The following is a 26,276-nucleotide window of genomic DNA, read 5'->3' as shown; positions in this document are numbered from 1 at the left end:
AATCCTATTAAGACTTATCAATCACCAAAAAAGATTTTTAATACTAAATCATCTAATAAATAATAAATTTAATAATTCTAATAAAAGAACATTCTAATTCATTCAACCCATGACATTTGCTTAAATTTAGGTCGCCAAAACCAGCTTATAATAAACATTTAATAAGAAATAGTTTTTAATCTCACCATCGTCAACGTTATACATTTTGTCATTCCATTACATTAACTTTCTTCAATGTCAAACCGCGCATCGCTTAAAGCAATTTACGGTGTACAATGTATACTGTCGATGGTAAAGAGACCCTTTTTTCTTGCGATTCCAAATTGAATTTCCATTCTACGCTCACACCGTAATGACAGTTTTCCAAGAGAAGAAGCATTATTGTGTATCGCTTCGGGCTCAACATACATACTCGGTAATCGTTTTCTTTTATTTCCGTCTACCGGGTGGTGATGTCCTTGTAAGGTTGCATGCCATCAAATTGACCATCAACTAATGGGTACGTTTGTTTTGTGGGTTCATAAAAAAAAGATACAAGTACAAATTACGTTAGAAGTCTTGTAATGATGTTTGGTGTTACTAATTGGAGGTAGTTTTGTAAATTGACAAAATCTAACGGTTTAAAAAATTACTTGCTACAATTTCTTACGACAATTATTGTTTTTGTAAGTTTAAAAATAAACTTAATTTTGTGCTTTGTAGATTAAGATGTTATTTTTAACGGAAATTGTAGTTCCAATGTTAGAGGAGCGAATTCGTCAGCTTTATCATAGTTTAACTTATTGTAATATGAACAAGTGGTTATGATTAAGGGAAGGAGCAACGCTTATTTAGATTTAAACAAAGAAAGAGTACAGCGAGTGGTGGAAGGTGTTATATCTTATAATTAAGACAAATTTTTTCCACCAGTAGGCGGACTCTAAATGACAGAACAAATCTCTTTGGCTACAATAGCTCATGCTGCTAATAAGTTCGCAGACTCAAGAAAACAAGGTAGAAGGTTAGAGGTGCAATAACTCATGCTGCCAACAATTTGGCAAATTCTAGTAAACAAAGTAGAAGATTGAGGGTATAGTAAATTATATTGCCAATAAACGGGCAGACTCTAAATCACAAAACGGATATCTTGTGCTACAATATACGTGTTAGACCATTGTATACATTTCTTTGAACGCCATACACACCCCCCTTAAAACAACCCCCAGATGAACAAGGAACTCAAGCCACGGTAGCAGCTTGATATAGCTTTCCTATACCAGGCTGCTGCTCCATATGTGATCATAGTTCTAACCACAGTGATATAAAGCCAGTACAATTTTTTCCACAAAAACTACAAGTCCTCAAGGATAGTTTAACTTTGTGTAATACTCCCTTCAAATGTCCATTCCATGAGAGGGTGTTGTATAAGGATTACCCTTATATATTTGACGTCCTTTGAGAAAGAAATTTCTTTATTGGATCGTTGGGCGGATTAGTCCATCCAACTTTCGTCTCCTGGTGAAGGGCACAACGATTATCTAAGTTACATTAATAAATACTTAATATTACACAAAAACTGATATATCGTAGCTTAACTTTAGATATAACCTTAAGTAATTATATCGTTGCATAAAAAGATGTAAGTATGATTCCAGGAAATAAAGTATAGGCGACAGCAGCAACCTTCGTACACAATAATGAGTAGAACGAAACTAAAACAAACAATACCACCGTAATAAGTAACGAAAATATCTAGCTTCTTTCGATGCCTAAGCAATCAACGGTGATAATATCGAATCAAAGTCAAAGAGCAGTTAGCGAGCAGTTCTAAGTGAATGAGGTTGCCACAAAATCACCGGTTATCATCACACACACACGTCGAAATGCCGAAGGCGAAACTGAACGTTACAAAATTGAATTGCTTTTTGCCATCACGTCGGTTTCTTTCTCTCGCATAGAGAGTAAAAATAAAATTTTCGTTACGACTTAATGTATACGTAGGCGCAACGAAGAACATGTGAATGTTAACGACTTAATCCAACGTAATAGGAATGTAAGGAAAGCTTCTTTTGGTTGAGTAGGCTGCAAACATGTTTTTTTTTTTGGAAATAAAATTAATATTAAGACTTCAAAGTACCCACACTAACTGCTTGTGCTGCGAAGGAATATTATTAAAAGTAAATTTTCAGTAAATTCATAAAACTCGTTAATTGTCATGCTGCAGAATTGATTACCATTTAATTGGTGTACGCAGATACCACGGGCTAGAAAATTTTCGCCTTGAGAAACTGTCCTAGATGGCGTATAGCCATCGGTAATTAACGTAAATATTCATGGCCTAGTGCACCCGAGGCCCTATACCCTTGTTATCGTGTTTAATAACGGTTATTAAAGCAGCTTTTTACTGATTAATACAAGCTCGGATAATTGTGCCCCGTCGATATTTTTACTTTTAAGAGCAACCAGCTTGGAAACGAGGCGTTGCATCGGTCACACGACTTTTGCGATTTTACGTAAATCACGTCGGGAATCGCGTATATCTTCGGGCTGTGTGTCCATATTCAAGGGCGTGGCAAGGATAACCATTATTAAGAGGCAATGTCGGTCATTACAAAACCCAAGACCGCGATCGTTAAAAACCGTTGCTGACTAAGAATCATTATTATAATGTGAGAGGACAAGAAAATAAGTCGAATTAATTTTCTGCGCACTTTGCTTTAACCACCAATAATCTAGTTTTTACAATAATTTACTAAAAGTTTAAATGTCAGGTCAACCAGATAAGGTCATATAACTGTAATTTAGACCTAAAACTTAGAAATATTACGAAGTGAAAAATAAATTTTCATTTCCGATGTGGATAAAAGATCTCCTCTACATTGTTGCAAGTGACATCTGCCGCAAGATGAGTTTTGTAAAGGTATTTAACACAACCTTTTTTAGCGAGTCTTCGAAGGAGTGCACATAAACGAGACTTCTGAGGATGAATAATGAAAGTAAGCTAAGTAGGTTTCTTTGTAGAAATAGTGGGTTGCAGCTTGCAGTGTTTGTTGCGCTCGTTGGAGCCGTTAAATCTTACTTTGTTGCAATACGATGCCTTGGCATACGATACCTCATCTCAAATGCACCTAATACAATACGTTCTTTAAAAATTGTTATGGTCCCAGATTTGTGCAGGTATTCAACATTTTCAGACTAAGAGGTATATGTACATCTCTGACAACTTTATTGCTTTTTACTATAAATTATTATTGTTAATAAAAGTCTTGACATTTATATTCAGATTACAACTCTACATAATTCCACAATCTGCTGTAACGAGATTAGATTAATTTTTTGATTTAGTACATTATGGCAGGGGTATCATATATGTATACATAAATAACTCCAGTTAAGATAGGAATCAAGGTTATTGATATAAGTAATAGAAAAAAACTGAACCTCAAATTATTCTAATGGATCGATTTGACTAATATAACGAAGACTATTTTAACAATGAAGAACATCCCTAACAAGGCATCGTCGTAGTTGTAGATAGAACGAAGCCTATATAATGGGGATTTATGCATACAAAATTGGATTATTCTGATTCTTCCAATACCTCACAGGTATTTTCCTCTTCTTGGAAATGTTACATATAGCAGATAATTTCACGTTTTGTTGATAAACTCTGCATGGACGAGTAAATGATTTGTTACCCCCATCGTTATTTCAGCAATTTAAGGAAATTTTCTTTAATGGGATTTTTGGATTCAGCTGTGCATATATCTCTTTTGTCTCTATGCCACTGCCCTGTTGTTAATCGTATCAGATTCTCGATTTTTGGGTCGCAGTTTATCTCTCCAAACTATCTGAATTTAGAGTATAGTAGATCCTTAGGGTCGCAATGCAAGGTTGGTTAGTCCGCCTACCCGATATGTAATTTATGTAAATGTAATGTAATGTAACTTCTAATGTACCTTTCTAATAGTTCATCATTCATTTTAAATATATTATTGAGAGTAAAAAGCCATGTAAGCTGTGTATTTATTATGGCCGTAAGTTAAACACGAACGGATCAACCGCAGCAAAGTAAAATGATCGTTACAGTTACCTCGAAATACAAATTGCTTCGGTTGCCTTCGGGTCGTTGTCGTAGCCGTTTTGCGGAAAGCTGAAAGAAGACGGAGAAGAAGCGAAGAAACTCATAAACTTCGCGTTCGTCCCAGTATTATGCAATCGTTGCGCCGCGACTAGCGGATTTGCTAATGCGACACGCGTTTTCACGTAATCGCTGCCCGTCGATCATTTACATGAGAAGAGTCCGGCTTTAAACGTAGCGCAGCAGGCGAAAAGGCGGTCGTTTTACTGTTATCGAAGCAACGCGCCGTTATTGATCGCGAGTTTCGAAAGTAAAATCGACCGGGAATGTCTGTTACTAAATAAATAGGATGGCGGAATGTTTAAGTGGCGGAGAGGAATTTTCTCAAACATCCAGGAAATTCATTCCTGTATAAGAAATGATAAACATTTCCTGATAGAGAAAGATATTAAAATTATTGATTGCTAGTTTTATCGTGTTAACATATCTTTGACATTCTCATTTTTAAGTTTTGTTTTTAGAAAATTTCTGGAAATTGTTTGGGTGGAGTCCACGATCCATTGTTTGCTTGTTTGGATTTGGAATTTTAATCGGTCGAGTCTTTGGTAACGAATCTAAAATACTAAAGCTTAATTGTCGGAGGTTCGACCCGTAAACAAACCGTTACACAATTACTGTTCGATAAACGACTCTCTGGGTACAACACAATAATTATTGTTCGCGATTGGACATATTAGTCGTGGGAGTGTTTTCTCTCGAGTTCGATAATTGATTAAGGGAGCAGCCATTAGCTGTGGCGCTTTATTGTGGTTTGATGAATGTTTCATGAGTCCGCTATCTGGTTTGATGATATATGATCGTCCAGGAATGTACATTCACAAAAAATTTTAATCTGAATTGTAAATTTATTCAATTTTAAATATATTCTGTTTGATGGAAAATCTTCGATTTAATATACTTGCTAAAATAAAAACAAACCCATCAAAGATACCGATCTACCAATTTGTATTTTATAGGTTCCGCCATGTGTCATTGCGATCTTTCTATATTTAGAAACTATTAACCATTAAATTGAAAAGAGAAAAGGTGGCGTTTCAATTTACATAGTAGCGAAACGGTTTAATTAACGTTATTATCAAATAATTAAAATCGGCCCTTTCGGCTTTTCAAAAAAATTTTCCGACGAAGACGACCACTATAACTTGTTATTAAAACTTAATTACATCAGGCACGGGCTATACGTCTATTAATTTCCTTTGCATCTTTGCGTGCCATTATAATGATGGTTATGGCAGATTTAACATGAATACTAATTATTTACTTTTGTTTTTGATTACAGCGAAAATGAAGATTATTCTTCCGTTAGTCGTATGGATATGGCTGATAACACAAACGGTAAGTCTTTTTACACATACTTAGATTTAGTATTTTATAGAAACATAAGGTTACAATTGACTCATACGATTATGGAAACATGATGTATGAACAGTAATTTATTTTTGAACAAACTTAGAGCATCAATATTAATAATGTGAATGTTTCATATTCATTTTGCGTTCACTTTGTCACAAAGTATCTAAATACTCTATTCATTATATCATATAATTACATACAAGTGTTTTCTGAGGTAAGAATGATTAGTTCTTAATCCTCACATTTATTCTTAATTGTTAAAGAAGAAAGTCAACCTTCACATAGTTCCGATATGTACAGAAATATTGCAACTTATTAATAGCAATTAGGAATCAAATGGAATCATTTGAAGCAATTGGATGAGATATAGACCAAATATATGGGAGTTAGTAGAAACGAAAGACATTGAGGAAAATAGGATATCGTTGGTTAATCAATCTATTAGCTGCTTTTAGAAGGTATTTGAAGTCAGTAAGAAGCATTGGGATTTATTTGTTCCTGTTGTAAATCATTGATGGACCTTAAAAGCAAAAGATATTGAAACAAGCTGAGAGCTTATACAAGCAAAGATATACTGAGCCATCATTAGCAATTGCTTTTTTTGCATGATGGGTTGTGATTGAGAATTTTTTGCTGCTTTTAATGCGTGTGTAACATACATATAATAATGCTAAATCTATCTTAATAACATAAATGATGATATATATTTCCAACTCGTTTTAGACATGTTTTTCTGATGAATTCTGAATTCTCAGCCGAACTGGGGATTGTGGTCTTCCTTGAACCATCTTTTGGCTAGTCTTCCTGGTGTTCAAGTCCCCGCTGATTTTCCCTCTAATAGTATACGCAGCATTCTGCATTCATTCACTCTTCACATGATCGTCGTACTTTCCTCTTCTTCTTTGTCTACCTCAAGGCAGGCTTCTGCTTTATCGATCTAGTTTCTACAATGTTTTGCTGGGATATGGCTGCTGAAGAATCTAGTCCGAGATATTTAAACTGATTAACTTGTTCGATAAGCTTCTCTTCTACCACAAGTTTACAACTAATTGGTTCTTTGTTTTATCGATGGATATAGTTATGTTTAGTTCTTGGCTGACTTGATAGAATGGCTGTCTTTGTGCATCATCTTCTGTTTCGTGACTGCTGCATCGTTGGGCTATCATCCTATTTATCGTCGTTGATTCTGTAGCAAAAATTGAATGACGACATCTCCTATAAAGTTTTGTCTATTATCAGGTTAAACAAGAATGAGATTAAGCTGTCCCCTCATTGATTCCACCTGGTGATGGGATATTACCCAGTATGCTATAGTAGGCCTACTCCAGACTGTACTTTTTCCTATTTTGCCTTTTCGCGATAGATTGCTTTTCTTTTTATTTCTGATATTCCACCAATATCAATTTTTTGCTTTTTTATTTCGATAATAATTTCCTGGCCTCTATTATTCCATTATGTTGTATTCCAATGCGATATTCTTGAGAGTAGAATATTTTTTAGTACTGGCAAGCTCCTAATCTCACCTGAAAACTCTCCTCTCCTTTATCCGAGATTAACACCGGCAATAACAGCTGACGAACTACTCAAATCACCCATTTTCTGCCAAGGCGGAATTAGTGACAATATTATGTATTTAGTTATTCAAGTTATAAACCAACCTATGATGAACATGGTTATCTAATTTATTTAAGTAATTCCAAATCATTTTCAAAACTAATTTCTTTCTTGTGTCCTATCAACAAGTTTACTAACCAATAAAGTGGAAAAATTATTGAGTACTTCTATTTTAAACTTTAGCAAGATGACTGGTGGTCATAATTTTGTCGCTGCCATTCTAGTCTTTTAATCAGCAGGCATAAACAAGCTGTACAAAATTTTAGTTGAATCAGCCAACTTCTAGATTACCTTCAAACGCCTTATATGAAATTCTTTTATCACTATTCACAATAACTAATCAAGAATTCAATTTAAAGCCAGAATCAGTTTATCATGTAGGAGGATCTTCTTTTCTTCTTGTTGTTCTTCACGTTTTTCTGTTTCCTGCATAATTGAACCCTTGTTTATCTTCACCGTGGTTACATTATTGCTCATATTAGTAATGTAACAGTTTCGGGAGTTAAATATAACACATCATACGAAATGATATTTTGTGTTTGTTGCCATTGTTAACGCTCACAATTTTAGGTAGTATTGTGCTGTTCTCAATAATGCACCTATCCATGCCTATCCAGTCCCTTATATTATTCAACCACGAGCATTTTCTTCTCCCTGGACATATCCTTCTCATTCTTTGAAAAGCGGATCTGGCATATTTTATACGAGTCCGTACTTCAACCTCGTGGTCAAGATCGTCTGTTATCAATTCTGCCTAGGTTCCTGTAAATTTTGGTTTGATTGGAAGTTAATATATGATAACGTTAAAGATGGTATGATGGAAATTACTTAAATTTTATAGACTAATCTTTTCCACCGCTTAAAATACAAATATGATTTATTTTATAAAAGTGATTATTTTGTATCACGTAATGTTTAATTGATTGAAACTATTGTAACCATTCAGAATCTTACTTATTCTTCTTATCATCAAAATAGTCTAAAAGTTACCAAATTGACAAGTTATGAATGTCTTGATCTGACTGTAACTAACCAGCAATGGTTTATCCTTTCTCGAGTTGATTAACACCGCTAACGTTTATATCAAACAAAACCCGGGCAGCGTTTCGAAACACATCATGAATCACTTTCAATAGGCTTTTGTGCAGTTCGATTATAATAGCTTTACGGAGTACCGGAGCTAATGTTCAAATTATACAGTTTAATGCAGTAGAGTTTCCTATAGAACGGTCGTAAAAGGCTGTGGGTGTTGCCCAGAACAGAAATAGAATATGATCTAGTTGACCGCTTACGGATAGTATTCTTTCCTTTAAACCTTTATAAGAAATAAAATTGAGGTATTAACAGATTTATGTAGGTCAATTGTTTTTTTTTATTAAATAACAAGAGACACACCTTGGTATGATGTTATATACTTACAAGCTTGTTATAGAGCAATTTGAACAACGGATCTTTGAATATCAACGTTCAAGGAAGGAGAGATCTGTTAGGTGGTTGGAAGAATTTCCGACATGCATTCGACGATCACTAGGTAATTGTAACATTGTTAGGAAAGTTCGCAGCGTTACTGTTATGTATTGAAGCGCGTTACTCACGTGCAGACCGTAACGGGGACCCGGAGAAGTGTGCGTACCGCAACGGAATTTTAATAATGCAAATCCCATGCGTTCTAGAAATAAAAACCCAAGCATTCACCTATGTTTCTCCTAATGAGTATTTAAAAGGATTTTACTGTTATGCACATCATCATGAGGTGGTAATAAGCTCTTTTCATATCTACACAAATTTATATAGTATGAAAATAACTGTTATAATGAAGCAATTAAATATATATTATAAAGTTTAAGAGATCTACGTTTAACACGTGACGTAATCATAATATCTACCATATAGGAATTACTCTGTCAATTTGCATGTTGGTGCTAAACTACTCACTTACCGGGCTTAGAGTATACAGTTAGATAGTTAATAAAGAGCGATTTACGACCGTTGGCTATGTGCGCTTAAATTACATTCTGTGATCTCCGTGGGCGTGCAATTGGCGAATTTTTCGTCCCCTTCGGCGGACCAGCACCGAAGAGATTTGAACCAAATCACCTGCCGCCTACCGGCGTACAGTTACACTGCTCACTCACTGGATATGAATTTGCCACCATTAAAACAAACAGTTACGGATGCAAATGGCCTCTCTCTGGTTGTTGCATTCCCGTTACATTTGCCCGCGCTAAATCGGCCACAATCGAAACGCGATTACCTGTACAACTCCAATCAAATCGAAATCTTGTGTTTATTACATTCACCGCTTCAATAGGATAATTTCCATTTTATATGTGGGAAAAATTTGTTCCTCGTAGAAAACTCCATATCTTCTTGTTTTTAAATACCGATTAGTATCTATACTACGATACATTGTATGAGTACCATTATATCTAATTTAACATCATCAACTACTGTATAGTATACATTTATAATATTACACAATACAGAACTTGTACAAAACTAATTACACCTCAATTACAATGGGTATCGAATTTTTTACAAGCCGCCACCGTATAATTCAATTCGCGTTATTGAATAATTAAGATTACATCACGACACGAAGAGAATGATACAGCATCTCCTTAGTTAGACTATTGTCGGCTCTCGGGATCTCCAACGTCTAGGATAACATTACCTGCGTAGAATAGAAAGGCAATAAGGTAGATAATAATAAATAATAATTCTTGAATGTGCGAATAAAAGACTCTACGCGCAGTACTGCCCGCTTATATTACTGTCGGCACGAAACGGCGCCATAAGCTTGTGTATAGCCAGCTACCCACTGGGAGGTCATAATGAACATTTTTTTTACATATAAATAAAAAATATTTATGGGAGGTATTGCAAATGTTCGTGCGCATCGTGTGGGAGTATTATGATTTACTATCAAAAAGTTATTGTATGGTTTCAACTAGGTATGTGAGATAACATTTAAATTTTTAAATAATATTTCTTATTTTCACATGATTCTATTTTTTTCCCTCAACAAGTAGTGAAAGTGTTATAATAACTTCACCCGTAACAATTTTAGTACAATACGCAACAATCGTTTTCTTGAGGGCAGTATTTAGAAGGAAAAAGAATTTATGTTCCATTGTTTAAAAAATTATTACCGTACATTTTTCTGTCTCTTCTGGTGTTGTTTTTTTCTCCTTCTATGACGTCGATGACTCTTGGTGACACATTCTTCATATTTCTTCCTTCGTCTACGTATGTATAAAGACCGGAAGCACGTGATTGGAATTTATATAAAAGCGGAATACGCCCGCGAGATCGGAAACCATGTCTGAATCGTGGACTCTTCAGAGCGGTTGAGGAGAAACAACAAGAAAGAAAGGCTTCAACGCTGACTGACTGCCGGCGGCAACGCATCATCGTCAGTGTCAAGTTCGTTGACTTCCCGGGATTATCCATAAGAAGAAATATGATTTTTGATGGGACGATCGTGCTTTTCGGCTTAAACCAATAGAGAATCATCTCTTTCGTAATAGACCATTTCAAGTTTTTAGATAATCTTGTCTTATTAACATAAGAATTTTATTGGTAAACTTTTTTCTTTAATGTTTTAGGTGTTGTTTCTTCCTGGTGCATAGACCTCCTCGTTAATTTAGTTGTTCCCTGAACCGCAATATTTCGGTGCCGGTCATTTTTCAAGTGCCGTCAACTAGTAAATTACTGTCGAGAGATTCATTTCCGTTTCTCTGCATGGCGCGGTTCTCAGGTGACAAGCACCTGTTTAAGGCTTGCCCGTTAGGAGTAGGGTTACGTACAGATAAATTTGCGTGACGACAGTTACTATCACGGGTGCAGCGAAAGGTTGACTTCTTGGTTTAGTTTTTCGCGTAAAAAAATGTATAACCGTGACCTTAATTCGAAATTTAAATCATTTGCGTTCCCCGAATCATCGATACCAACAAAAAAGAACTAATTCAACTGAGAATTACTTTAAAAAAATACTTTCGTAGTATATTCTAGAAAACTTGTTGGCAGAAAACGGTTCTAAGGACTTGTATGGTGCATTCCGGTACCGTTAAACGAGAAGAAGGCAACCGTAATTTTCCTGTTTCGCGAATTCTGGCATGGTTACGTAAGAGCCTGTTTTGTGTAAGGATATTTTATACAAAACCTTGACGTCCCCGTAGTATAAACGTGGTTATATTTATTGGTCGTTTGGTTTGCGGCGAGATGTCAAGGACAATATTTTTATTAGTTACAGTTATTGCCTTTAGGCAAAATATTGTGTTTGAACAAAGTGCCCGTTTAGTCATAATTACACATTCTTACCGGTGGTTTTCTCCATAAGTCGTAGACGACACTTAAGTCACTTCTCTTTAGAAAGGCAATGCGAAAGATAAAGCGGTTTGATAAGTATCATATAAAACGCGTTTGAGGAGACATCAACTTGATGGATCGCCTACATTATCATGTAAAACAACCGCCATTCTCTTTGCAACTTCTGTTGCAAAATTACATAGGAATAAAATTGCTCATAAATATGTCTTTAGTTATAAATAATTGGTCTCTCAACATTTTAAAATAATAAAATATCTAATCACGATTTTGATGTCTTATACTAAGCTAAATACAGTATGCCGGAAAACTTGTTTCGAAAGGTTTAGGAGCCATGAGCAGCACAGTAGCGCAAATTACCAGTTTTTTTCTAACGTTAGCACGTCGTTGCTGTCGTTGCGCAACAAAGGCTGAAAGGAAAAACTTCCCGAACAAAAACGACCATAACAAGGCACGCTGCTCCTCTAGCGCAGTAAATTAAGGCACACAACTCCCGTAAATGGGCAGGGAATCGACCTGCGAACGCTACGGGAGGACAATAAACCTGGTAGACCCAAGAACGACGACCAACAACGATGGTCACCGTAAGATTGGTCCGTTTATTTCAGCAACACCGTACGATAATTAATTGTAATTACTAACCCCGTTGTAGTTAGTACTTTTTATTTTATCTTTTTATTTATTCTTGTACCCTAGTCTAACTACAATAATCTCTAAGGTACTCTTTAAAAGGAATTGTTGGGAAATGTCGAGTTTTCCCATCCCATGAATAAATGAACTTTAGCCTTCCGACACGATCTCTGAACTGTCTTAAGCATCATACGCATTGCGTTTTATTCGAAACTCTTGAGAATCAAGAAAATTATGAGTTAGGTTGGGATTTATATTTGTGTAGTAAATAATAAAGTGTGTCGTTGATTTAGTCTCATTTGCATTTATTATTATTTTGCGCCGGCGCCACATTTTGAGTTACGATATTCAACTCACGGATGGCCTTTAGATAACACCGTCGTGTCCTTGAATTACTCTACAGAAATGCATAAGATTATCTTCAGATGCGCATTATGTAGGTATCGAAACAGGCGCGAGCGATCTCTGCACAGAGGGAAAGTATGCGAGTTCTCGGCGTAAATATCGCAAATAATAGGCCCGGAGTCACAATGCAATCTGAGAAATACGTCGCCCGGACGAAGATATCGTATAAAAGTGTTCGCCTTTGGAACGGTAAGCTCGCCGTTATCCTTGAACTTTGCACGATCTCGTATCTAAATCAGAAGAACGCGGAATGCGACCGCATTGAAGCTTTCCAACCACATTTTAAAACTTAGATCGTTATTGTTATTACGTAAAAGAGATAAACGAGAGCAAAGCAAATTAATCCTTTCGCGGTTAAATTTTTTTTTTTATTTTGGGGGAGTACTTTAAAGTCACGGTCGAGACGATTTCAGAGCTTTGAGGTTAGACAAGCATGAACCGGCTCTCGTCTCAGAAACAAACCGACCATATAACCACTTTAAATGGTTGATGCTTCACAGACTTCTGCAACATTTATTCTGGATGGTATGCAAAAAGTGGACATCATCCGTGAATTGAATTAAAAGCTTAAAGTTGATTATATGAATATCTTTAGTGCAGGAAATTTTCTTGCTTGTGTTATAAACAACTATGTGTATATCATCAGCCATTTCGAAGCTACCTACTATTAGAGCCCACCCGATGCTTCCGTGACATTCTAATAGGCCTTAACGAGTCGATCGATGACACTATCAGAGATTAATTACTGTTACTTTAGTGTGTGGCATTGATTAAGCTAACTGTATGCGTAATTTTCCCCGTTACTCGTTTGTTTACGTTACGGCGAGGTACGCGAGAGGATGAGACACTTTTCTATACGTTCCGATAATATCTCGAACGTTCCGTTATATTATTTACAGTGATGTGCATTTTCCAGAACGTCGACCATGTTTTTAATTCAAGCCAACTTAATCAAGATCGTGTGAAAATTCTCTTATATAAGTACAATCTTTACTTTAAAAGTTTCAAGGTGATTTAGATAAATAAAAAAATCCGGTCTTAATAAAATTGAATTGGTCTTGTAAGTACGCGCTTTGTACACGTTCACTATAGCGGTTTGCTCACGAACTTGTCATCTTTTCCTCCGTGAGCACACACGCGAAGTATTCTAGCAATGTTTTTTAATGTTGTTTTTCTGCTACTTGCCGTTCTTTTCGAGTTCTTCCTGAGTCATTTTCTTCTCTCCACCGAAGAGAGCTCTGCGGTCTAGTTTTTCATTTCTCTTTGCTTGCTTCAATGAGTGTCTGTTGGTTAGTTGCCACTCGTACCATTCTTCACGCATACATGCACTGAGGTTATTTTTATTTAATCAAACTATTATACATTTCTAAATGAATAGAAACATCTAAAAATCACATTCTTAGATTTACTAATGAATTTGACTTAATTATGGAAAAATGTTGATTCTCAACGAAGAAAAATTTAAACGTCAGAAAGCACCGCCTGAAATCATAGATCAACAGTAGCAATTAAGGTTCCATTAATGATGTAATGAGAATTTGTCAGATTAGAAATGAAATATCCACAGCAGACTGGAGGCGTCCAGATTGCCTTGGTGCAATCTAGATGCCCCAAGGTAACTAAATCTAGACTATTCCGCTCATGTCATATCAATTTATGTTGTAATACCCTGTATGCCATTAGATTCGCAGTTTCAATAAAGCTGAAGTCTAAATTGAATTTCCCCTTTTAGTATTATTTATCTTTAATACACTAAACTACGTTATCTTGGTCTTCTCAGTAAGTCCAACATTAATATTAACCAGTTTTGCGATAGAGGATTGCAGGATCTAATATTCATTGGGTAATTGTAATGTATATCGGTACTGATAAGAAAACATGTCATAAAGACGATTCAGGAAGACCACCTTGAGAAATTATGTACGGCGCAGTTGATAATTATAACTTTGAAATTTACGCTGGTGGTTATTATGTCGATAGGGAGTGACATATCTCGTAAAATATGATAGGGTAATAACCAATTCTCGTCTTTCTAGTATAATACCTAACTGATTTATTATTGAGATTTGGTAGAACTATAGTTCTAAACCAGTTTTTGCTATACAGCGAACATTATTCATTCTAAATTATTTATAGAATTGCAATTAACAGTCATACTTTGTATTCATTTATGATTCTTCATTAATCAGTACCGAATGTTGATAAATTTGCTTCAGGCTTTACTTGAAAATTCAACATTAATATTAAACCGACCTCAAACACTGCATAACATGAATTAAATTATCGTATTAATTAATCAATGTTAATTAGTACACGGTTAATATCTTACAGGCTAAAAACTTTGATTTACTTACAAATTCTAAACTATACCGATCTCATGAGTTAAACTCATCACGTTTCTTGTACAAACCATATCATTTCCATTTGAAACGCATTGAATTGAAGTATCTTAACTGTACAATTGTGAAATACAACATCTCGTGTTGATGACCATCTGGTTCTTGACTTAGCTTAGTTGGACTACTATCAGTTTAAACGCACAGTCGAGATATACTGATGAAGTCATAAGGTTTCGTAAATTTAGAATCAACGTTGCCTGATTCCGATTCAGTTAAAACGGGTCCAATAAAGTTTTATTATGGTCAGTAGTCTGGAGGTGACCGTTCCGTGTTGGGGCACTCCTTTATTACGCACAACACATTATTTTGATCCGAGGGAACGTAATTTTCAAGCGCCCGTAAGCACAACGCCTACGAGTCAAGTTATCGACCTGTCATGATACCTTCGACAGTTTCTAGTTCGATGGGATTCTGTTATTTTTACACCACCTGGTCGAGCTATGGGAAACACTCACCAAGAAATATCATTCCAAACTTGAAGCGGTTAATAAAAAAACTCTATACTAGGAAAAAGGAACAGACAGACGACGGAGAATATAGTCGTCACCTTAACTGTTTATCTTTGATGGTTTCTGACTGATTGGTCTTAAAGTCGAGAGTACTTTGTAGATCATTTTATGGGAGTTTACAGTTGAAAATTTCTGGTTATGTTGGTGGTTATTAACAGTGGTGAAAAACGCTGGTCAAGTACCGTGAATAAACCGGAAATTCATGCGTCATGTTGAAATATTTTTCGTATCATAAATTTTACTTTACAACACTAGCAAATTTAATTATAAAAGCATAATGTTTTAATGCTGTGTCATGGTGGCTAGTTTAAATTAAATTAAATTTAATGTGATTAAAGTTGTTTTTTTTTTCGGGTTTACTAATAAACTTAAAACAAAAAAATCAACACGGTTTAATTTAAATATTCTCAAACCAGACTCGAACGATTTTCGTGGTGACTCAATGTCATTAATAATTCCCACGCAACTTTAAATACGAAATAAACTTGTTTCAATTAATTAAAGAAACAACATTTTTAATTAAGAAAGTAATGTAATGATAATTAAGAAAGTAGGTCTATGTCAGTTATGCCCGTTAATCGCACCATCAGTTTTACCGTATTTTATGCAAAACCAGTGCGAACACCTCTTTCAAATCCGAGCCGTGTGATACAAAACACAGTGTTCCTGTTCCGTTGTGGTATGTGTGTTGTTCCGTCTACAACTTTGACATACATTTCGGTTTTTAATTGACGTGATCGGCGCCTAAAGGTCAGTTAGTTAACTAATTTATATGTTATCCTGTTGCCGGCGTTTAATTTACCGTAAAACCGTCCGAGGAACTTCTTATTAATTACAAACAGTTTACTTGGCACGTAATTATCGATTACTTTAAACGGATGGTAACATAGTTGACCTTAATTTCGTACGGGGATATGATAATAGGTCAATGTATAAGGAAATTGCCTCTCCCCTCCAGTCTTTCTGCATTACCGTTCCTTCTTAACTGGAAAAGTGGAAAGAACAAATTTGAGCTATAACTGACGTTTGGGTACCACAGCTTGATCCTATTAAATATGTTCTGTATTGACTTCCCAGAGGTCAGTGCTTAATGTAAAGTGTACCTTTTAGGCGTCGCAATACATCGTCATGGACTATATCAGCTAACGCAGTGAGATTTACAACTTCCGATTTCCTCCTGATCCAATAACTGCTGCATTTTATAGTCCTGTTTTGTACTTAACCGGTAGATCACTGCTCCCTTCAATGGATCGTATTTGCTTATCAGTGGAGAGTTGAATAGTTAGTTACTTAAAGACCTCACCAAGATATCGGACTTCACATGGTTACACTTCGTTTCTTTCAACACGCACATCAAGCTATCGATAAACATTTGATATTCAGTAATGTTTTAGGCGATAACTCCCAACCCTTCCATTAACCATGCACGTTATGGCAACGCATAAATCCATTATTACTTAGAAAGTATTTTCTTGCTCAGATCAGCACTTTCTCTTGATCAAAAACAGGATACCTTACTTCCTTTTTTAAGCAAGATTTCCTCTAGCAGTCTTTATGCCAAATCTCGAACTAAATCATTAAACTCAACTACTCAAATCTCTTACTAACTGAATCGTCTTCAATTTCAAAATCTTTATCGATGGGGTCACTTTGATTTTCACCAGACCTGAAAACTGGCACTGGGCTTTCAGCTACATTAGGCACTGGGCATACAGCTTAATGTAAACTGAGGTACTCTATTTTACATGTATTTTTCTTGTTATATTCTAATGTTTTCACTATACAAAGGTAACAATGACTTGAATGAGCAAATAGAATGGCCGTAGTGCTTTCCATGATTCACGCTTGATACCGCGAAGAGTGGTCATAACCTAATAAAATGTTGAGAAAAAAACTTGACGTGGAAGATGAATACTAACTAGAGTTTTGTAATCAGTATGCCTAATTAACTATAAAATCTCGACTACTTTGTGCTTTCTTTGTGTTATATAGTTTATCCTGTACTTTCAAAAATTGAAATGATTAGGTACGACTATCCATCCATTGTCGACATTTCCAAGTATCAAGTTATATCAATAACATAGACAGGTATAACACCAATGTTTGCAGAGTCGACTTCCTGATTTAATAAATATTTTATGATTGACAATTAAAAACTTCATCTTCTTCCATAAAACTAGTAGTGGCCACTTCAGTATACACAATTTCAACATAATCTTCTGCACTTTCTTCCATGTTCTGCAGAGGTCCGTGGATTTGATTCCTTTATAATTGGATCCTAACAAAACTGCGGCATTATCGAACCATTTTATGAAAACAATGTGATTTCCGAGACCCATCATTGCTTACAGTACCTTTTTTTCATATTTGCTTCCATTAGGAACGTCTTTTTTGAGTCAATCTATTGTAATTGGTAGGATTGCATAAATTTTAGTGCTCGAAGGTATTCCAACAAGTTGATTGTCAAAACAAATCCTTACTCTGGAAACGTCCATTCCATAACTCCAAAAATAACCTGTAATTTCATTATAAACATTCTTAACTTTACATAAACGATCCACGATCCATTCACCTTTATATTGTGTTACATAAACAAATTGTGTTAGTTTGGAAAATCCATTTTGGTTAATATTGTTAATAACTAAATCAATTTGTAATTTGAAAGCAATTTGTTATTTTATTCTTGTGAATAGAAACAACTTGCTTACATCTGGATAACATACAGGTTTAGTTACAATTCTTTCTTTTTGAATAGAATCATTATAGGGAGAATTGTATTGCTATGTTTCTTGGTCTTGTACTTTTTAATCTTCCTTAGACACCATCCATTTCAAACAACTCTGTTCCTCCCACCGTTCCGATTATCGCATTGACTCTCCGCGAGTAGTAATGTTGCTTTCATAATCTTGTTTTAAATTTTTATCTCTGCTTAGTTACCACTAATGCTTATTAGCATCTTTATTACTTCCTATTTGCCTCATTTTGGACTCACTCGTCATAACTATTCCCGCAATAATCCTATCCCTTGCCCATTCCATCTTTTTTCTTTGCTCAGAATACATTATTTCTCTAAATTTGGGTAAATTGGAAACGTTCCATACTTAGTTTAATGAGAAAACCTTTTAATGATTAGTTGTTTTGCTTTTGTGTGGTTGATAAATTTATTGTTCATAAAACGATGTTATTTGCAAAACAGAAAATTTTAAACTCACTTAATTAACAGTAATTAATTTCAGGTTTCTGGCGCTATCATAGCATAAAAAATTTATAAGTATTATTAAGCAATTAAGAGAACGTTGCCACATCAATTTAATGGAAGCATAGTAATTAAATTATTACCGTAGTCGAATGACACATGACTCATAATCGTTATATCCAAGAATTTAACTATGTATTTATAAAATTTATGAAATAAAACTTTACAAAGTCTTAAAGTTGAAATGAAAATGTAATTGTAAAGCTAATCAGGCTTAAATTGTACAAGTTGTTGAAGATGATCTACACAGATGTATAACAAAAACCTAATCTTCTTAACCATGTTGAATCTAACGGTTTGAAAATGAACCGACGAATCGCAACGTGTAATAAACTATACGCATTATCTCCGATTTATCGTTCATTAATTATACCAAACTGGAATAACTAGTAATAGCTTGGCAGCTAAGTCTATATTCATTGAAAATATATGTACGCTCTTAACACCTTCGCGGAAGAACATCTCGGTTAATTAACGCTTTACAGCTTTTTCTGATATAACGACTAAGGTTTTGTAGTATTAGTCACTTCCTTTTTTTGTGCAAGTATAAAAAGAAGAGTTCTATAAGCATTCGTAGAATGCAAGATATATAAACTTTCTCTTAGAACTCGAAGGTCTAACGTTTACTTTTCTCATCTCAGAAAGGTGAAGGGCATCACGGCTCATCTTGTTACCAATAGCCGGTGCATCTTTAAAGTGTTAATTTCGTGAACAAACTATCTAATGCCCTCACACGTTAGGTATATTTACTTTTGAATCTCAAATATTAAATAACCTACATTTTTTACTAGACTTAAATAACGATGGAAAAAATCTTGTCTTGCTTGTAAATCTTTTAACAGCACCTTGTGTACTTCAAGATTGCTTTAAAAGGGTGTTCGATGGGGAAGTGATTTGAAAACCAGATGAATTCATGAGGGACCTGTTTACGAGCCATTGTATTCCATTAAGTCGCTACCATCAAGAATGATGTTCGGTAGTGAGTCTAATCTCTTTGAATACCTAACTGTTTATGGAAATGTAGCGTGGGAGATGAAACTCATATACCGTTTGAACGTATGTAAGTAACTACACGTGATCGGCGAATAATGATTTTTTTATAATTATTGAATCCCTATGGGCGTCTAACCTTAATAGGAAGAAGATGGTTAGAAGTTAATAGAAGATAATAAAAGTAAACAGAAGTACAGTGATTGATGACCAATTGTAATAATAATAATAATAACGTTCTTCATTTTACAAATCTAAATTAAATAACTTCAAGGAGTAGCATTTTCTTTTCTTTACCAGTAACCTGTTCGTGATATAAGTCTCTTTATTAATTCTCTTGCACCGACTCAGAGATAAATGTCATCGTACATATGCCTACTACGCAATTCAGTTAGTGTTGTGGTAAGATTTAGAACACTGCGAGTATTACTGGGGGCCATGAAGTTATTATAGCGTTTACGATGGTACGAGTTTGGTGCCACATAAAGTGAATCGGAGAGAAGTAAAAGACAACGAACGGGGCTGGCGAATTCAATGGACGCCGAGATATGACGTCTACCAGACGACTAATTCATATTGTATGTACCATTATGTTGAGAACATGTTCCAAAGAATCTGTTGCACGTTACTACGCCGGCGTGTTACAAAGATAAAGAGTGGATCGTCCCTGTTAAGGATGTCCGACTTTGCGCGGTTTTGTTTCGACAGTGTATGCTATAAAGCACCGTCGACAATGCACCGACTGATATCAGATAACATAAAACACGTCACATCAAATGTTGCGTGCGTTCTTCTGTGAAGAAAACAGCGGCGGAAATTACATCGGAGGAAGATCGTGTTTATCGATAGATCTACTAGTTGGCATATTGACAAGTTTTCGTACATGTTGTTTAATATGTATCTACAATCGAATCTACATGATTTACTACGGATTTCAAATTTATAGCCGAACATTTATTGTTTCCTGATAAAAATTTACGCATCATACTACATAGCATGAATAATTACACCACAATTGAAGAACCCCTCGACTGTTAAAAGCGACGGTCTATGGGCACAAAGAACTCCGACAGCAGACAACCATCTGCCGTGATCTATCCTGATAGAAGAAGGGATTGCGTGCGAGAAGTTCTTCGAGTACTGGGTTCCTCGAGCTCTGTCAGCAATTAAAGACTGGTGCCCTCGGACTTCCAGTGACGTAACACGACGGCGAAGAGGTGTTACATCACGAGCGCAACGGCAACGCAGCGGGACTACTCCAGACGGAAAAAAATGGCAACAAGAAAATTGGCCATTAAACTCGATACTTCTTCGTTTTGTTGCCGCCTCTCTATTGCAGCCGAGAAGGCGATAGAAAGAACCCCGATGATTGTTAAGTGTTACTGGAACTGGGCGCCACTTTCTGTAAACCTGTTGTTAGATCGGATTAGATTAGGACGGTACTAGAATAGCCGTCTATCGGTCAAAGTGATGATTTGACGGTTTGATGGTTTCCTGAATCTTAAAATGTGCAGTCACGACAAAAGTTTCCACCATTCATTGAACTAATAACTATAGATAATCTATATTACTTGTAACCTTATTGGATTTAATATAAACACCATTAACTTTCATATCAAACATAATCTGTTTGAATCTACTAACTCAACTGATTCGATGGGCTAATTCACATACTTAGTTACATTAAATTGCATATTGCTTTAGTAATTGAAGCGTAAGTTAAGCCGTCATGATCAAAACATACGTCATCTATCATCAGATACCATGTTTCACGTTCTATTAAAGATCTAGTACCATCTTTAAAGAGTATAATGAAATATCAGTAAATAAAACAATGTTCTTTATCATTATTATGTATAGTATAATGCATGTTGTATTTTTTATCGCGATGTATTGTTGAAGGTTTATTCTCTTATTTTATTATAGTCCAATATCTTTTCTTTTTACCTATCAACCGCCTTCATCATTATTTTCGTATGGACATCGTAAGTGCAGCCTCTTCAGACCTCTTGTATGTACACATATTGTAGTGTTTAACAAAGGGAATATTTATAGAGATCGCGAGCCGAAGAGATCGTTGCGCTTGCGAACAGGTGAATGAATAGCAAAAATCGAAAACGACCTGGATAAAAAAAATGAAAGAGTTAATAACTGACCGCTTGTTGGTGGTAGTACCACCACGAGGGCTTCGTTGTCGTAAAGAATAACCTGAACGGAGCTTTTTACGATCTATTATGAGTTTTCGTTTTGAACGCACTACCACAATATCGTTCACCCGCTGGGTAACAGCCTGAAATATGCTTTCGGGTTATGTTTTGTAACTTTATGCCTTAGCCATTACCTTTATTGCATACTGGATAGTTATTCTTATATACCAACACAATTAATTCTTTTTAGAATGTTGTTTTATTATAAAACATCAAAGTTAATTATAATAATATTATAAATCGACTTAAAAGAAGATTCCTTAAGACAATTGTAGAATTGTTGTATCTTTCGGATTGACCACTTGTTGTAAAGGTCATGGCTTTGAACGCTGACTGGTCCTTGACATGACTTGGACGTGTACCGCCCGAAACCATGATCAGATTGCTGAAAGTGGATTCACTCTGACAGAAATGCGGAAATTGCAGTCGAGAGGCCAAGATCTCGTCATCGAATACCGCCCAAGCGCGTTGCGATCTTGCTCTAAAACCATCACGCCCATTAACTGGTAAAAGGAGCGGTCCCGAAGAATGGCCGAAGGACCAACGTGGTATTCGATTTATTAAAGCTTATATTCGCACATGATTATCTAGTATATCGTTTCTATCTTATTGTTGGTATCACTTCTGGGATAGTTTCGACCTAAAATTAGCATGTAATTAAAGATTACTGAAAAGCTTATTAGGTGTAACCTTACCAGCCTACACGTGAAATAGAGAAGACCAAGCTGCAGATAGTTGTAGGCGGTTGTGGTAAGGGTACTGAGGGCAAAGACACGTACAACGCCCTTTGCGAACTGAGCAAGCCGTTGGTTCAAGTAATTTTAGAGTCGGTTCGATGATCGCGCAACTCACCGTTAATTTTTCTACCAATTCCCCGAAGAGTTTAATTCTATTTTTGTAAAGGTTGCAAAAGACTATGTCCAAGTAGATCGGTACTAGTAGATAATTTCTTGATGACCGTGACATGGGCGATAAGGAAGAGAACTAGCCAATCTTTCCTCTACTTGATGAGCATCGATCACGATGATTAAGGCTGACTCCAATAAGAGTCTTCACGGATCGGAAGTAATGCCACGTATTATTTGGTTATTGTTCGTTGGGTTTATGGACGTCGTAGAATCCCAGTTGCTTTTTAACCTATAATAAACCTTGTGATAGTTATAACGACGGTTACAATATTGTTACATTTTGTTATGCACACTATAAACTGTTTACGTTATAATCTAGTTATGTATAGGATGAAAACACCATTACTAGATGATGGATATATTTACATAGTCTAAGAGTGACTTCCTACAAACAGCATTATCTATGGAATCCGGTCGCATCACCGGGAATATAAAAATAGCGAAAGTGAGATTTTAAATTGCAAATGGCCGAAGATAAATTCTACGGCGAGGCCGGCTCGCGCCTAGATATTCTTAATTAGCGATTAATTACACAAGTTTCTTCTCGACGTCGACGTCGTCTCGGTCTTCGTTTCCTTTGCAGCCTCCTAGACCCCAACTCCAGCATCTATGTAACTCTCACAGTGTCACTAACCGCCAGCTGCATATAATTCTTTCAATGACGATCGACTTCAATTAATGATTATAGATGACGTCGCGTCTACTTCTCGCTTCTTCAGGTGGAGAGATGCGGGAGACGCGGTGACTAAGACATCGTTCTAGTGGTCGAAGGCTTGGTTGTTGCCTCCTCGTGTTTGAGTACAGTTTACTTATGGTTCAGTTGAGAGGAGGAATGTGAAATAATTTGAGATGACGATGAACGCATGTGTTTGCCTGCACACACGTGACCAACTACATCTTGGATTCGATGTCAACGAGGAGTTGTCATGTCAACAAGTATTGACAAGATTCAACGAACAGGAGTATCATAATACATTTAGTTGTCTTTTATTGCTATCTCTTGACTAATGTGTATATTATGGTTGCTGTAAAAATAGATTTAAATTAGCGTTGTTCCACCCACGCCTGTTTAATTTTCAAAATGGCGAAGATAATGAGAAAACTATGCCGCACATCGTAACCTGGTGCTCTCTAATCTGAATAATGAGTATAATTAGAATGTCCTTCCGAAATGATTTTTCATCGTGATTGATAGACCGCTGTCTAATGATTACTTCTCCTTGCTAACCAGATGTTATGAAGCGCCTATAACACGGCGCGCGGCAAAATCGAGAACTAGTCTCTCCTCTTAGATCAATGAACTCCTCGAAGATAAATTGTTTCACAATGGAAATGAGGAAACTCGTTTTCTGTTGAGTTGGGTACCACTGTACGTTCACGCATTTTACGCTACTTATAACATCAATATTAATGTGTACGTGTTGCACATCGGTTATTTTCTTTTATTTTATGGTAAGTTCGGCATCTTTCTAGGTGCGCAGTTACATCATGCATGAGCACCCATTGAATTTCGATGATTATCGCTGAAAATGGAAAGCTTGAAATAAAAATTAAGATATTAAGGTTGTATGTGAAAACTCGTTTTGGTACAAATTAAAGTCGTATCTTGAGCTGTTTATGGATATATATCTTCATTAATTGAGGGTTTTATGAAGGTTAAAGACTTTATTTTTATCATTTCAAACAAATTGATGTTATTAGGCTTACATAGTTATTATGCTTAGCAGCAATCCGAATTGAATCTCATATTCAAAATTAAGAACGTTTAATTACCTTTCAAAATCGAAGAAATTAATTAACTTATGGAGAAAGGAGGAGAGTTAAAGAGTCTTTCTCTTTGAGGATTCATAGACCGAGTGAACAGCATCACCAACGGCCGTACAAGGACGCTCCCGCTATAAGCAAGCTACTAAGTAAAAGTGAGTGAACTCCAAGAAGGAACTGTTGAACCCGGTTTCGAGGATAATAGTTCTGTGGCGATTACTATTTAAGTTGCGCGAATTAAGCCGGCGTTCTCCGATTTAAAGCCAAAGCAAAAATCGCTCTCATTCCGCGAAAGGAAAAATTACTTTTTGATGAGGGCCAGTCAAACGAAAGAGAGAAAAAGATTGACGGATTATCGAAAATTACTTCGTGGAACTATCGCTTTCAATAGCCAGATTTAATTTAAATTAGAAGCTCGCGACCAAAAAAATCCGGGTAATTTAGTCACAGCAAAAAATGAGAATATGCAAGAACAAAGATGGATTGAATAAAATCATTAATTTTTGATATTGTTTTATTCCATGAAAACCTTGGTATAATCAAGGATGTATTTCAAGACAACTTTTTTGGTACATACGTGAGAGATCAAAACGAGATAATGAAAGTCCGTCAACAACATCATCTGCCGTTAAATCATAAAAGCCACTCCAAAAATACCTCAATTATAGCCTCGTCAATCTTGCGGTACTTGTGGTGCGTAATACCTCCTTAATGTCGTCTCATTGGAACCACCACACATCCTTTTTCACTCTTACACGATTTATACCCATTCGCGACCGTCGCTGACATAATCGACATACCGTTAGCAGCATATGGCTAATGTCATTCTAACTTTTGTTTTTTTTTTCTGCCGTTCTTTACTTCGTCTTCACCACGGGAGAGAATCTTCTTGAAGAATGTTAAAGAATATCGCAGCAGATCTGAAACGACAATGGGCCAAAGAAGAGATGACGTTATAACGTTACGTTGTTACGAAGAATCGGGACGAATGAAAGAGGATTGTTTATATCCGAATAATTGCCGAGAGAAAGACCCGTCTATAAAATAGATGAGTCGGTGCTTTTTCACCGGCGAGACGATAGCAACAAACCGCCCAGCAACAAACTTTTTCCTTTATATTTCCACCTACTTCTAGGGCCCATATCTTTGTTATTTAGAAAGATAGCGAAAAACTAAGCACACGGTTGGAAAGCTTGGTCTTTTCTCTATCCTAAACCGAGTTTTCGTCCGCCGATATGTTGATAATAAGAGCAAGAAAAAATAAGAAACGTCGCGCTGCATTCAATTTACCTTAAAATTACCAAACTTCATGGCCTTGTGCAGGCGTTACCAGATGGAAATTCAATAAATGGTTTACATATTCGGAAAGAGCTGACCTTGGACTATCTTATTTCGAGTTTTCGTCCGTCAATATTCGTCGGCGTCTGTAAAAAAAACGGTCCTAAAAAGGAGCCTACAGTTGGCAACAAACTTTACTTTTGTATTTCCATCTATGTACTTTTCGGACGGATATCTTTGTTATTTATAATGCTAGCGGAAAACTAAGCACACGGTTGGAAAGCTTGGTCGTTTCTCTATCTTAAACCGACTTTTCGTCCGCCGATATGTTGATAATGAGAGCAAGAAAAAATAAGAAACGTCGCGCTGCCACGAATTTTTGCCGCGGCTAAACCACGCTTGGGTCAATAACTCTCTTATATGACGGGGAGAAAACTCTAGAACTATATTCATCTTATGGGAAATTTTCTGCTCTTTTCATCGGTATATAACACATCTCAATCACACGTTTGCA

General features: G+C 36.0%; 1 protein-coding gene and 1 long non-coding RNA gene across 2 annotated transcripts in view; one reads left to right on the top strand and one right to left on the bottom strand.

The window, feature by feature from the left end:
- LOC111414383 (fibrillin-like protein dumpy) overlaps positions 1-26,276 on the top strand; it is a 157,924-nt gene that overhangs the window by 23,164 nt on the left and 108,484 nt on the right. Inside the window, 1 exon segment of the mRNA XM_071194412.1 lies at positions 5,400-5,455. Coding sequence (XP_071050513.1) covers positions 5,400-5,455 — 56 coding nt within the window.
- Positions 21,993-22,666, bottom strand: LOC139429179 (uncharacterized). The gene is made up of 2 exons (XR_011639855.1): positions 22,508-22,666; positions 21,993-22,452 (listed from the first exon to the last, which is right to left on the bottom strand). It is a non-coding gene; the product is annotated as an uncharacterized lncRNA (long non-coding RNA).

This window comes from Onthophagus taurus, chromosome 2 (assembly GCF_036711975.1).
Source record: "Onthophagus taurus isolate NC chromosome 2, IU_Otau_3.0, whole genome shotgun sequence".
Lineage (NCBI taxonomy): Eukaryota > Metazoa > Arthropoda > Insecta > Coleoptera > Scarabaeidae > Onthophagus > Onthophagus taurus.
This window is presented reverse-complemented; position numbering and strand designations above follow the sequence as displayed.